General features: G+C 36.4%; 1 protein-coding gene and 1 pseudogene across 3 annotated transcripts in view; both read right to left on the bottom strand.

Annotated features, from left to right (window-relative positions):
- ARSK (arylsulfatase family member K) overlaps positions 1-13,333 on the bottom strand; it is a 67,860-nt gene that overhangs the window by 43,355 nt on the left and 11,172 nt on the right. For all 3 annotated transcript variants that reach the window (XR_006342825.1, XM_043913634.1, XM_043913633.1), the window contains exon 3: positions 11,173-11,332. Coding sequence is in view for 2 of the 3 variants with exons in the window: in XM_043913634.1 (XP_043769569.1) it covers positions 11,173-11,332 (160 nt within the window). In the remaining variant the exon portion in view is untranslated. The remainder of the gene's footprint in view (positions 1-11,172; positions 11,333-13,333) is intronic.
- Positions 10,480-10,623, bottom strand: LOC122701206 (annotated as a pseudogene).

Raw genomic sequence — 13,333 nt, 5'->3', positions numbered from 1 at the left:
TAATTATTGCATAACTCTGTATTTATGCCACTGCTGTGTGGGTATTCTGTGCCAATGCGCCAAATTCTACTGCTGCGGTACTGGATACAGTCAGCCCACAGGTAGTGCTGGGTCAGTTTACATAGCAACAGTAACCTTTGAAAAAAATCACACATTAAAATTGATGAGAACATAACAGTTTTCTTTCAAAATGAATTAGAAGTCTAGACATAAACCTTTAGCTTCCTAAGATTACTAAATAATTAAAGTGTCTCAGACTTTAAGAATTATATGGAAATGGATCTCTTTCTCTCACACAAAGAATCATTGTTGTTGACAGGACTAGTCGAATAAGTCTCTTGCATGGAAAAATTACAATTCTGAATCATGTCCTTGCAAATTTCACTTTCAACCTAATAAATTCAGGGAGAGAAAATGGAATTCATATTCATTCCCATTAAATGTTCTCTCAAAGTTGAGAAACACACCATTTTTTTTAAAGGGACTCACAAGGCTGTCATCTATCTTTGCATATATTTATGATCACTCACAAAACAGTCTGTTTTAGTTGAATGAATAATAATAGTTATTAATTCTGTGATATTATTATATATTTATTGTAAATACGTTTATGCAATTATACAATTGCATAATTATACATAATTAAATAATTATGCAATTATAATGTATAATTATTATACAATTATATAATTATATATATAATTATATATAATTATATATATACATTGTATATATACATTGTATATATACATGTATATATATGTATATTATATATATATGTATATTATATATATATGTATATTATATATATATATATACAATTGTATAGTAGTAAATAAGTTTCAAACAAAAGGTTTGTTTCGCTTGATGTGGGGGTGGGTACTCAGGGGTTTCATGGACTTGAGGTTGTGAACTTCTATATAATCATTTTCTAGTCTGTTAGTGAATTCATCACTGTGGAAGCATCAATTTTTAGAACTTTGAATTCCTAGGTGACAGTGACTATAGCCCTTAACAGAATATTTGCTGCAGTTTGGTTTTAAATAAAGGCAGGCTTTTTGATTTAATTCAAGAAATAGTTACTGAATGTCTACCACGTGCAAGGCATTGTGCTAGGCTAGAACTTGAGGTAACTCCCTTAGCAATCAAAATAATATTACCACCTCATATCTACTCAAGCATAAACTCCTTCTACTACTATACTTCAAAAAATTAAAAGATGATTTGCTACCTTGTGGAGAAAGCTACTGGGATAAAATAGTTTGGTTTTGATTACACCTCTAATGCTTTAGATCGCATTGACTACTTACATCAGATAAGGAGAAGATTTTCATTATACTTTTAGAGTAATTTAACATCGCAACTTAAGTGACTAACATTTAAAATTTTTGTAAGCCTTTGTCTTTCAGTATTATACAGAAAATACAACCTGGACAAACTGTCATCATTTATGAAAGATAAAATGGGTGGATTATCCCCCAGTAAATCTTTCATTAATAATTAACTAAGCAGTCACTGCATTGAACATGTTACCATGTCCATAACCCTTGCTGAAGAGGTGACCCAGATGACTACGCTGTGTAGGATTTAAGGTTCTCCTCTCTTGTTGACTGGCCAGGGGTGGGCACGTGACCTGAGGACCAGACCCTTGGATCCTTAACCTGGTCAGTGATTATGATGGAGTCTGGGAGGAAACATGTGTTGAGCCCATCATCCTTGTTTATAGAATTTGAATTTGGAGAGAAAAACAGGTAACTGGTGAGTCTCTAGAATGCAGCTATGAGGTTGAGAAAGTCACTAAAAGGAGATGGAGCTTGAATCAAAAAGCATCATGCAGGTCAGAGTTCTAGTTGGAAGTGATGTAGCTGAGAAAAGACCCAGAGCTGAGGAGACAAAGAAGTCATAAGTTAACAACAGAGAACCAGGATAAAGTTCTCCTGACTCCTGCTTACTGAGGTCCTTAAAGCTGTATTAGAATCAGAATTATTCTCAGTTCCATCTTTTGAAGCTTCCCTGGTAGCTCAGACAGTAAAGAGTCTACCTGCAATGCAGGACGCCTGGGTTCGATCCCTGGGTCAGGAAGATTCCCTGGAGAAGGAAATGGCAACCCACTCCAGTATTCTTTCCTGGAGAATTCCACAGAGAGAGGAGCCTGGTGGGCTACTGTCCATGGGTTCACAAAGAGTTGGACACGACTGAGTGACTAACACATTCATTCATTCCATCTCTTGAGGTTAGTGTAACTACAGTCCCTGTTCTTAGGCTGATAATCCAAATTCCTTTTCACTGCATAATTAATCTTTTGATCTGTTTGCAAATCTTCAATCTATGTTTCTGAATATATGATTTACCAAGCCTATGAAGATACACAGTGACCTTTTTTGGAAATACTTTATCTTAAAGCTAATGCAGTGCCTAGAAGGTAGGAAGAGCTTAATCATGATTGAGATCACTATTCTCTAGGTCACTCTGATCAAAGAAATCCATTTAAACTGGGTAACTTTCATGGAAATGGGGGTATGAAGGACATCGATGTGGGAATTATTTAAAATCTCTTAGGTAACTAAAACTTGGCAGGTTAGCTCAGTGAGTTACTGGACATGGTATACGAAGACAGCCAAGTTGTTGCTGTGATATGTTTTCCAAACCACCTGCCCTTGTGCGGGCAGAATTTCCTATTATGTGGGTTCTAATGGAAGGGGAAATGCCATTGTCCACTACACAAGCTGAAGTGTAGGTGATAAGCCCTCCCGCTCTGACCCCAGGCACCTGGGGAGTAGGCTAGTGACCTAGGCTGCACATTTGACACTCAGGTCCTGGGATTCTGAACCTTCAGAGAGTGACAAAGACATAGGATCAGCTAGAGATGCGTGACGGCAACAGGGCCATAGCAGCAGTGTTCTGGCCGGCCTGTTTCTGGGCGAGACTTTGGGGCGCTCTCAGACCTGGAGCCTTACCTGATTCCTGTTTTCTGAGTCTAAGTCTCCAGCCTTGTTGATTCTATGAGTGACCTAAGGATTCTTTGTGGTTTTTTTCATTTCTTGCTCAGGACTCAGTAGAGGGTAACCTAGAATCTTAGTGGGCAGTTTCTAACATGAATACTACCTTAGACATCTTGTCATTTGAGTTAAAGTGTCAGCACAAAACTATCACTCATTCAATAAAGTAATTTTTTTTAATTAATTTGTTTATTTGGCTCTTCTAGGTCTTAGTTGTGGCATGTGGGATCTAGTTCCCTAACCAGGGATGGAACCTGGGCCCCTACATTAGATTAGGAGTGCAGAGCGTCAGCCACTGGACCACCAGGGAGGTCCCAAAGTTCATAGTTTTATACTTTAAAGTGGATCAGTATTTTTATCTTTGCATCTACATATATGTGTGTGTGTATCCAAAACTACTTAAAAAATCTATTTATAGAAACAACAGTCAAGCTCAATACAGAAATAGTTGCTAAACTTTGGAGGATCCAGAAACTTTGTATAGATATTCTGAGACAGTTTTGCTGTCGTAATCCTCCACTTCTTATAAAGCTTGATACCTATAAATAACTTTACAAAACTATTACAAAATAGGATTGACATTTTCTGTAGTGCAAAAGGTACTTTTAAGAGTCTGTAAGAGATGTCAGGGGAAGGACTGGACATACTGTCCTCTGAAAGGCATACTTTCAGAGCTTGAAAAGAAGAGATTCTAATTGGAGCTTTTGTATGCAAAAAAAAAAAAAAAGGACTGCATATAACAATGAGAATTCTGAGAATTCTTATAGAAAAAAGCTACAAGTGATCTCAGACTGAAACACATTTCAGGAATTGCTGCTTGAAGGTTTTTTTTTCCTGCAAGTAAAGAAATTTTAATTTTCAATAATTCAAACATGGATATTTCATATGCTAAATATTAAATTTCTCAATATTCAGTGTTCTCACTTTGGCTTTTATTTACCACAACTCTTTATTACTTTGCAAATTTTACAAAGATAAATAATATCTGTTGTTATTCTCTCAAAATTCAAATATCTCCAATGTTTGATTACAAAAAATTGTCCTTGAAACAGTCACTTTTTGGTTTATTTTCAGGCCAATTCTAAAAGTCTAAATGCATCCTCTAATTCTTCCAACTTTCCAAGCCAGATCTCTTTATAAAGTCATGGTAGGATATTTCTCAGTCAGGTTGGAGAGAATTTATTAAATTCCCATAATCTTCCTTCTCCCAGATATCTTTCTGCAATAATTTTTTTTTAAAAGTTCATTAGGAAATTTAGAAAAAAAAAACTGATTAACAAAAAGCAAATAAAAATCACTAATTCTACTACAGAGGGACAACCATTGTAGTATTTTGGCATGTCCCTTCCCAGTTTTATATAGCGTATGTATGTACAATATATATTTCAAAAAAGGACATGCAACATACCGTTTCATAATTTTTAAATTAAGTTATATGTTTTTGGAATACCTTTGTGTCAAATGCCATTAGGTATTAGAGAATACCAGTTTTTAATTGCTTTCTAATATTTTACTGTGTATATATCTACCTCAGTTTATTTAATGAATTCCCTACTCAATAATTTTGTAAACATGTATTAAATATTTGACACTTAAGATTTGGGTGCTTTTAATCAAATAATGAAAATAATAAGTAATTTTTGAAAATAAACACATTTCTTCAAAATGTTTTATAAAAGCATATGACAGAAATAAAAAATATCCTTTGCCACTGATTATAAAATTAGTTCTATGGAGGTCATGTGTGGCCAATCATTTTTAGAAAGCTGAATTTTCCTGCAGCTTAGGTTCTTTAAAAAACACACAAACTCCCTTACACAGTTAATCATTTGGGTTAGCACTGTGTTTTGCTTCTCAACTACTTTAATAACTAAGGGTTATCATGATGAAAACAAGCTATCATTCTGGTTTATAATATTTGCCCTTAGACTAAATTAGATCTCCATTTTTTTTAGTTCTTTTGTCTGCCATTAATGAGTTTTGTTCTTCCTGTGTTGACAGATAACAACTTTTAATTCCTCATCTGCTTGAGCAATATTTTTTCACGTAATTTTTTAAAAACACATTCTTGTCTTGCTTGAGTCAAAAGAATATGGTAGATACTGTGGTTGTTACTTTATTTTTAATGTTAAGAGTGCTGATTTACCTATGTACTTCCAGACATTTTAATATTCTTTAGAAACTGTAGGATGAGTTAAATTTTTAATATATTCCTTACAGAGTAAGTATCTTGCTTTTTCTATTTTTTTTTTTTTTTAATACCTTACTTTTGAGATTCTGCATTCTGGCATCATACGAGAAAAAGAGCCAGATGCTTCACGGTGTAGTCAGTGAAAGAGCCAACTGGCAGGATGGAAAGACTGCTTAGAAAACAAGTGAAACTGTGAAAGTAATTGCATGAACTCCAAAAAATTGATCTAAAATCATCATGGGACTTGATCAGAGGGCAAGAAATATGTTCAAGGATGGAAAGAATAGAACAGAACTACTCCAAGATTTTTTTTTTTAACAGAACACAAATTTTATGGAGATTCTCATATTCAACTTCTCTGATGAAACAGGCAGGTTGTTTTCTGCCAGTGCCTCAGCTTGTAGTTCGTCCTTCTCACATGTTAAAGTTCTACCTTTCATGGTTTTCTTATAGGAATTCTGGTTTATCCAGTGTCTTCCAAAAGGTTTTCAGTTTCCTACTTGGCTGCATTTGTTCAGAAGTCTTCTTCCTGTCCTCCACCTAAGCCTACTGATGTTCTACTTCTGCGAGTTTATCAAATCTAAAAGGCTATTAATATGAAATGTACTCTTTTGAAAAATATATACTATTAAGAGAAAACACTACCCAGAAGACCATAACAGAATTTTGTAGTCATCAATTGTAAGATGCACTGCAACTTCAGAGATGTTAAATTGTGGGGGAAAAAAAATTGTGCACCTTAGAATAGATAAAATGTAGTACTTTACAGCTTTTTCTCCCACTCCTTGAAAAAAATCTGGATGTGTTTGTTTCTGCCTTTAAACAGAACTCACCATATTTTGTCCTAAAATGTAATTTTTTTAGACTTAAAAAAAAATCTGTTTTAAACCATACGTCACTTTAGCCAGGTCACATCTGGCTAATGCTAATATTAAATTAAAAAGTGAAATCTCCACGTTATTAGATATTTTCAGGTTCTTCGAAAAGTAGATTGGAATAAATTCCACGGATGGTCAGCACTGGCAAAAGGAGGAGATACACTTCACTGAGGGCAGCTACACATAGTACCTTAAACTTGAGTAATTAAATGGGAAAAAATCCAAGAATTGTAATGAAATTGTAGACTTAGAACTATCACTGGTATCCCAAGAAATTGATGTAGGAGTTATGGTAGGCAGCATTCTGAAGATAGCCCCAGCAGCTGCTTCAGCCAGAATTTGCTAGTCATCAGAAGCAAGGGTTCTGGAGCAATAAAATAAAACAATAGCAGACTTTTTCACTATCAGCAGTCATTCTGGGAATGTACTCAGAATAAACGCAAGCTGTTTTAGATACTGAGTTTCATTAAAAACAACAAGGTATGAAGCTGTGGGGTTCTAAAAAAGCTTCTAAAATGACCAAAGGAATGCATATCTTTTTCCATTATAAGGAAAAGAATAAAATACACTCCTCTTTAGTATGGATAAATCTAATCTAAGGCATGTAGGATCCTGTTGTTATTGTTTAGTTCCTAAGTCGTGTCTGACTCTTTGCAACCCCATGGACTGTAGCCCACCAGGCTCCTCTGTCCATGGGATTTTTTAGGCAAGAATATGGGAGTGGGTTGCCATTTCCTTCTCCAGGAGATCTTCCTGACCTGGGATCAAATCCAGGTCTCCTACACTGGCAGGCAGATTCTTTACCACTGAGCCACCTGGGAAGCCCCACATACGATCTTTGATTACACAATTAAAATAAAAGTAGAAATGGATGAGATAAACACAGACTTATTCATTAGGCTGCAGAATTGAAAGGGACTCTGTGGTTGCTGTTTGAGTTCTGCTGCTTCCCTCTGGTCACTTAGGTCCTAGTTAGAAAGTCTGTGCTTCTGGTCTGGAGGCCAGGGGGATGAAATGTGAGAGCAGCCCATGGTTTGCTGCCCTTGGCCACTTGCCAAGAAGCTCGAGCTAAAGAGTTTGCCATAGCAATTCTCTCATCTGGGAAGCAGGCTTCTAATTTTTCATTTGTTTCATGGGATTAAGTATGGCCTGTTGTAACATGGTTTAGAAACACATTAAGATACATGAATTGAGAACATTTACGCAGTAAGATGAGAACAACAGGAGTAAGATGAAGTGCCAGGCCATCTGATTTTAGGTTTCAAACTTTTAGCTAGGAAAGATAAGACAGCAGTTTGCTTAAATTTGCTCCTGATTTGCTTAAATTTGCCACTAGAGTGTAAGTTCCATGAGGCTCGAGTGTTTATGTTTGTGTTTTGATCACTACAGTATTCCCATCACTTAAAAATAGCATCTGGGACTCTGTAGGTGGGTAAATAGGTATTTTCTGAATGGGTGTTCCATACATGATTTTACCCTTGTTAACTTTAGTAAGGATCATCTTAGTATTTGAAGGAATGTTAATGTTTACCTTCTTCAATGTACTGATCTTAGAAATCTAGTTTTTTAAATGTCTATAAAAATTAATTACCCAAGACCTTCTAATTCTATACCCTTCCAAACTAACATTTTCTTTTCTTTTGTTGATTCTAAAGAAATTGAAATACTAGTGTTAAGTGGATCTTATCCCTTAGAATATGGGAGAATAAATAAAATTCAAAATGCCAGTTGGTGACTACAGCCATGGAATTAAAAGATGCTTGCTTCTTGAAGGAAAAGCTATGATCAACCTAGACAGCATATTAAAAAGCAGAGACATTACTTTAGTGACAAAAGTCTATCTAGTCAAAGCTATGGTTTTTCCAGTAATCATGTACAGATGTGAGAGTTGGACTATAAAGAAAGCTGAGCGCCGAAGAACTGATGCTTTTGAACTGTGGTGGAGAAGATTCTTGTGAGTCCCTTGAACTGCAAGCAGATCAAACCAGTCAACCCAAAAGGAAATCAGTCCTGAATATTCTTTGGAAGGACTGATGCTGAAGCAGAAGCTCCAATACTTTGGCCACTTGATACGAAGAGCTGACTCATTGGAAAAGCCCCTGACGCTGGGAAGGATAGAAGGTAGGAAGAGAAGGGGATGACAGAGGATGAGATGGTTGGATGGCATCACCAACTCGATGGACATGAGTTTGAGCAAGCTCCGGAAGCTGGTGATGGACAGGGAGGCCTGGCGTGCTGTAGTCCATGGGGTGGCAAAGAGTCGGACATGACTGAGCGGCTAAACTGAACTGAAAATGCTAGCGATGCCTTGCAGTGTGACATTCCTAAGGCCATGATGATGAGTATAAAGTATTTAGCTTGTGATCATGGTTCCTCTCCCTTTGCACCATTGAAGTTTTAGGCTTGTTAACTTTTTGTTTGGGGAAGTGGGTGCTGTCCAGTGCATTGTGGATTGTTTGGCAGCAGCCCTGGCCTCTGCCATCTAGATGGCAGCAGCATTGCCCCTGTGCTGTCAACCACAAGTGTCTGCAGACAGTGTCAAAAGTCTTGTGGGGGGTGTCAAAAATTGCCCTTGATTGAGACCACTGTTTGAGACTTTGGGGATGTGATGACAAAAGCTTTACCCCAGAGAGAAAGTGATCAAAACACCTTAAGAATTAAGTACACGTTTCCTTTCAATTGCTAAGAAGATACAGAAAATTTGAACTGAATTAGACTTGTTATGAGCACAACACCTATAATGTGAGGGGGCAGATTAATATCAGGATTTTATAAACCATGTAATCGTACTCCAGTGAAGTCATAGAACTTCAGAAAGGAAGAATTTTTTAGAGTCATCTAGTGTACGCTCATTCAGCTGGCATCCTGAATAGATAAATAACCTGCCCTGGTCTTATAGTTTATAAGTGGCATCTTAACGAATGGTACCACCAGCACTTTAATAGTTGTCTGGAAGAAACAAGCATGTAGCCTTTAAAGTTCCCAGTCTGATGTAGTATAGTTTACAGGGAGGGACACATAGCTGGACTAATATCCCTAAACTGGTACAAGAAGAAAGCATCACATGATGTTGAGAAAAGACAGAGAACTGGAGCAATAAACTAAAGGGACTTGTAATCCTGGCTGAAAATACAAACAAGTTCAAAAATCGCTACTTTCAGTGGTAAAGGTAGCACAATGTTACAAAAACTAGTTTTGAGAGTCAGTCTATCAAAAAACACTGAATGCACCTATTTATGATGTTTGATAGTGAGAGACCTTTTTTTAAAATTTTTAATTGAAGAATAATTGCTTCACAATGCTGTGTTGGTTTCTGTCAAACATCAACATGAGAGACCTTTTTATACCACCTGAAACTCATCTTTAAACTTGCACAGAAAATTCTGAAAGGTACTGTGCTGTAACTCATGCAGACATGCCATCAACAGCAGCCTTGACCTATGTGTCAGTGAAGTGCTGTATGTGGGCACATAAGCAGTAATACAAATACTCTTGACAGTTTATTTAAGTTTCCTAAGCTCTGGTGAGAGGATGAGTAAGTGAAAATATGCTATAAGCAATTATTACACTGAAAACCATCTTTGATTTCCCAAATATCAATGTTTAAGTGGCTCTTTTCCTTTTATTGATTTTAACCCTAGGTAAAATAGAATATCATTGTTTATATGGCAACCCACTCCAGTACTCTTGCCTGGGAAATCCCATGGACAGAGGACCCTGGTAGGCTACAGTCCATGGGGTTGCGAAGAGTCGGACATGACTGAGCGACTTCACTTTCACTTTTCACTTTCATGCATTGGAGAAGGAAATGACAACCCACTCCAGTATTCTTGCCTGGAGAATCCCAGGGATGGGGGAGCCTGGTGGGCTGCCATCTATGGGGTCGCACAGAGTTGGACACAACTGAAGCGACTTAGCAGCAGCAGCAAAATAGAATATCATTGTTTATCAAATAATAAGCTATAACTTTTTATTCCATTCGTTTATTCATTAAAACATTTAACTGTGTACCTACAATGTACAGGCACTATGGTGGCAATGGGAATAAAGTAGTACAAAGGAAAAACAGGATCTGTGCACTCTAAGAATTATTATCCCACTGAGGAATAAAATTTAGATCAAAGTTTAACCATCTTACACAGAGAATGACAGTGATATGGAGTACATGGCATTCAATCTTAGATTTTTTTTCATTACTGGACTGACTGCGGAAACGACAACAACAAAATAACTGTTTCAAATCGGATAATATGAATGGTTGTATCTGACTTTGGATTAACCTTACTTTCCAAAAAGTAGAAGGATTTTAAAGAGAAACTGGTAAAACTCCATGAAATGAGCACATATTATTTCATTTAGTATTCACAACAAAGAAACTTAAATAATATTATTTAATATCTAAATTTTATTTAAAAAATTACTTAAACTTAAAGAAGTTAGCTTAAGTAATAACCCTAAGATTATACTGCAGGTTAGCAGTAAACTGAGAAGCTAGGATTCAAAAGTAGGCAATCTGATTCTACACTTGATCTTAGCCAAAAGGCCGAGAAGTGATTGGTAATCTGATTCTAGATTTCTACTCTTATCCCCTATGTTTGGTTGCCTAATTTTGAGGACTGAGTAAAATGAAAGAAAAAAAATAAAGTTGGAGAGAACTGACAAAAGCAAGTAACAAGAAGATTATAGCCAATGAAACAAATTTTAAAGTAAACAAAGCAGCCATTGTATATATAAATCAAAATAACTCATGGACTACACAATTTTATAGACCGTTAATGTTTAAGGAAAACAAAATTACTAGCATATAAGTAATTTCAATATTTTAAGAAGGTTAAAGAAAGCTAAAGATTTAGCCAAATTAACACAATCTAGGGATTAAGAGATTTACTTTCAGCTTTGCGGAGAAATAAAAGAAGTCAAAAAGGGTACATGTATGTATTACAGTAGTGGGCTGTCTATGAAAACCATTTTTTAAAACTTTTAATTTTAGACTGACATATAGCTGATCAGCGATGTAAAGGTAGTTTCAGGTGGACAGCAAAGGGAACCAGTCATATGTATACATATCCATTCTCTGCCAAAGAGACTCACTTTTATTTTTTACCTGATGGAGTGATGTCCTGAAGTATAGTCCAGTTTTCCAAATTTTTGTGTTTGGTAGCCATGCTTCTCCATGACATCCATCCATGTTGTATAATTTGGATCTAAGCCCTTAAAGTTATTCCAAGATTCTGTTAAGTGAGTGAAGAGCCCACTCCACATTGCTGGTGGAAAAAAAATGGGATCAGTGTAAATAAAGCTTAACAATTTGTTTTAATGACTGAGACAATTATACCAAGAGAGAAAAGAGATTACTAGTCTAGAGCTCAGGCTCTGCAATAAGATATACCTGCATTAGGTGTTTTACCTAACATTTTTGATTGTTACCTCGTTTTATTAAGGGGAAAACCGAAATGAGTTCCTATTTCCACTTTACAGGTGACTCTCTAAGGCTTACAGGTCAGGTTGTTTAAGGTAAATAGATGGAATTAAATATAAATCCTATCTTACTTGAGTTTCTTTCAGTCATAAGAATAATCACTACATATCTATTGGTCAACTTTCCAAGTTGGTCAAATGAAGTACAGATTTCTTTACCCCAAAATTCCCAAGGGTTTTCCTTGTTTCTTGTCTTGTTACTGGCTTGCCACAAAAAAGTTAAGTGTACTATGTCTTCTCTCTTATTTTCTACAGCTATGATTGTTTAGTCAATAAATCTTTTCCCAAATATTAACAGGACTAAAGGGAGAAACAGACACAAATACAATAATACTAGGGGACTTCAATAGCCCTGCTTTCAACAGCAGGTAGATCTTTCAGACAGAAAATAAAAAAAGAAACACTAGACTATATGTTAGAACAGATGGACTTAACATTTTCAGAACATTCCATCCCCAAACACAGAAAGTACATTCTTTTCAAGTGCAAATGAAATATTCTCCAGGAAGATTGTATGTCAGGTCATACAACAAGTCTTAGTAAATTTAAGAAGACTGAAATCAATCAAGCATCTTTTCTGACCACAATGATATGAAACTAGAATCAATTAGAAGCAGAATACTGAAAAATTCACAAATACATGGAGATTAAGCAACATGCTCCGGAACAACCAATGGGCCAGAGAAGAAAAGGGAAATCAGAAACTTACTTCAAGACAAATGAAAATGGAAATACAGCATAGCAACACAAACGGCAGAAAAAAGCACTTCTAAGAGGGAAGGTCATAGCGATAAACGCTTCTGTGGCATCGGTCATAATGTCTCCTCTTTAATTTCTGAGTCCTCTTTTTTTTTTTTTTTTGGAAAGTCTAGCTAAGGATTTGTCCCTTTTATTAAAAAAGAAACTTAGTTTTATTCCTCTCTTCTGTTGTGCTTTCAGCCTCTACTTCATTTACTTCCACTTTGATCTTTGTTTGTTTTCTTTCTTCCACTACCTTTAGGCTTAGTTTCTTCTTTCTTTACCATCATTTGCTCTGCAGCTATGACCTAGGTCCTGGGGACACAAGTGTTAATAAGGCCCCAGTGTTCGGAGCTTAGCTTTGGTAGTTACTTCATTGTCGCCAGGTTTTTGGGAGGTAGCATTATGGCTGTATATTGCTAGAAGTGTTGTGTGATGCACATAAACCTAATCTGACTGATTCAACTCATGAAAATGTTCTTATTCTCTCTAGAATATGGTATATACCTTAAACTAACATGCCGGGGGCCAACACACGAGACCCTACCCGTGACAAGGCCATGAGGGAGAAAACCTGACGGGCAAGGCGGATCAGGTTTTCAGGGGTTTCGAAAAGGCCAGCTCACGAGATCCCACCCATGACAAGGTCACGAGGAGAAAGCCTGACAGGCAAGGCAGATCAGGTTTTCAGGGGTTTCGAAAAGCTGCCCCCGGCGCTCACCTTAAAGATATCTGTCTTTCTGATGCCTGCCTCAATAGACTACTCGCTAATTTCTGTGACACAGGCAGAAGGCCTTCCCCGATCTCTTCCCAAATAAGAATAAATTTAGAATGTTAATCAATAAGTTTCCCGGGTGGTGGTATTTTATGAGATTATCCAGGGTGAAAGGAGTGTTTTAATTTAAACTCCTTTGCTGGTATTTTAGTTTGTTTGGCAAACATGGTACTAATATGCATGATTGCTTATAATACCCTAATCATAAAATAACATAAAGAACAGGATCATATAAAGGCCCTAACAGACATAGAGCCCTTTGGGGGGTGAGGAA

The sequence above is a fragment of the Cervus elaphus genome, chromosome 9, assembly GCF_910594005.1.
Source record: "Cervus elaphus chromosome 9, mCerEla1.1, whole genome shotgun sequence".
Classification (NCBI taxonomy): Eukaryota; Metazoa; Chordata; class Mammalia; order Artiodactyla; family Cervidae; genus Cervus; species Cervus elaphus.
This window is presented reverse-complemented; position numbering and strand designations above follow the sequence as displayed.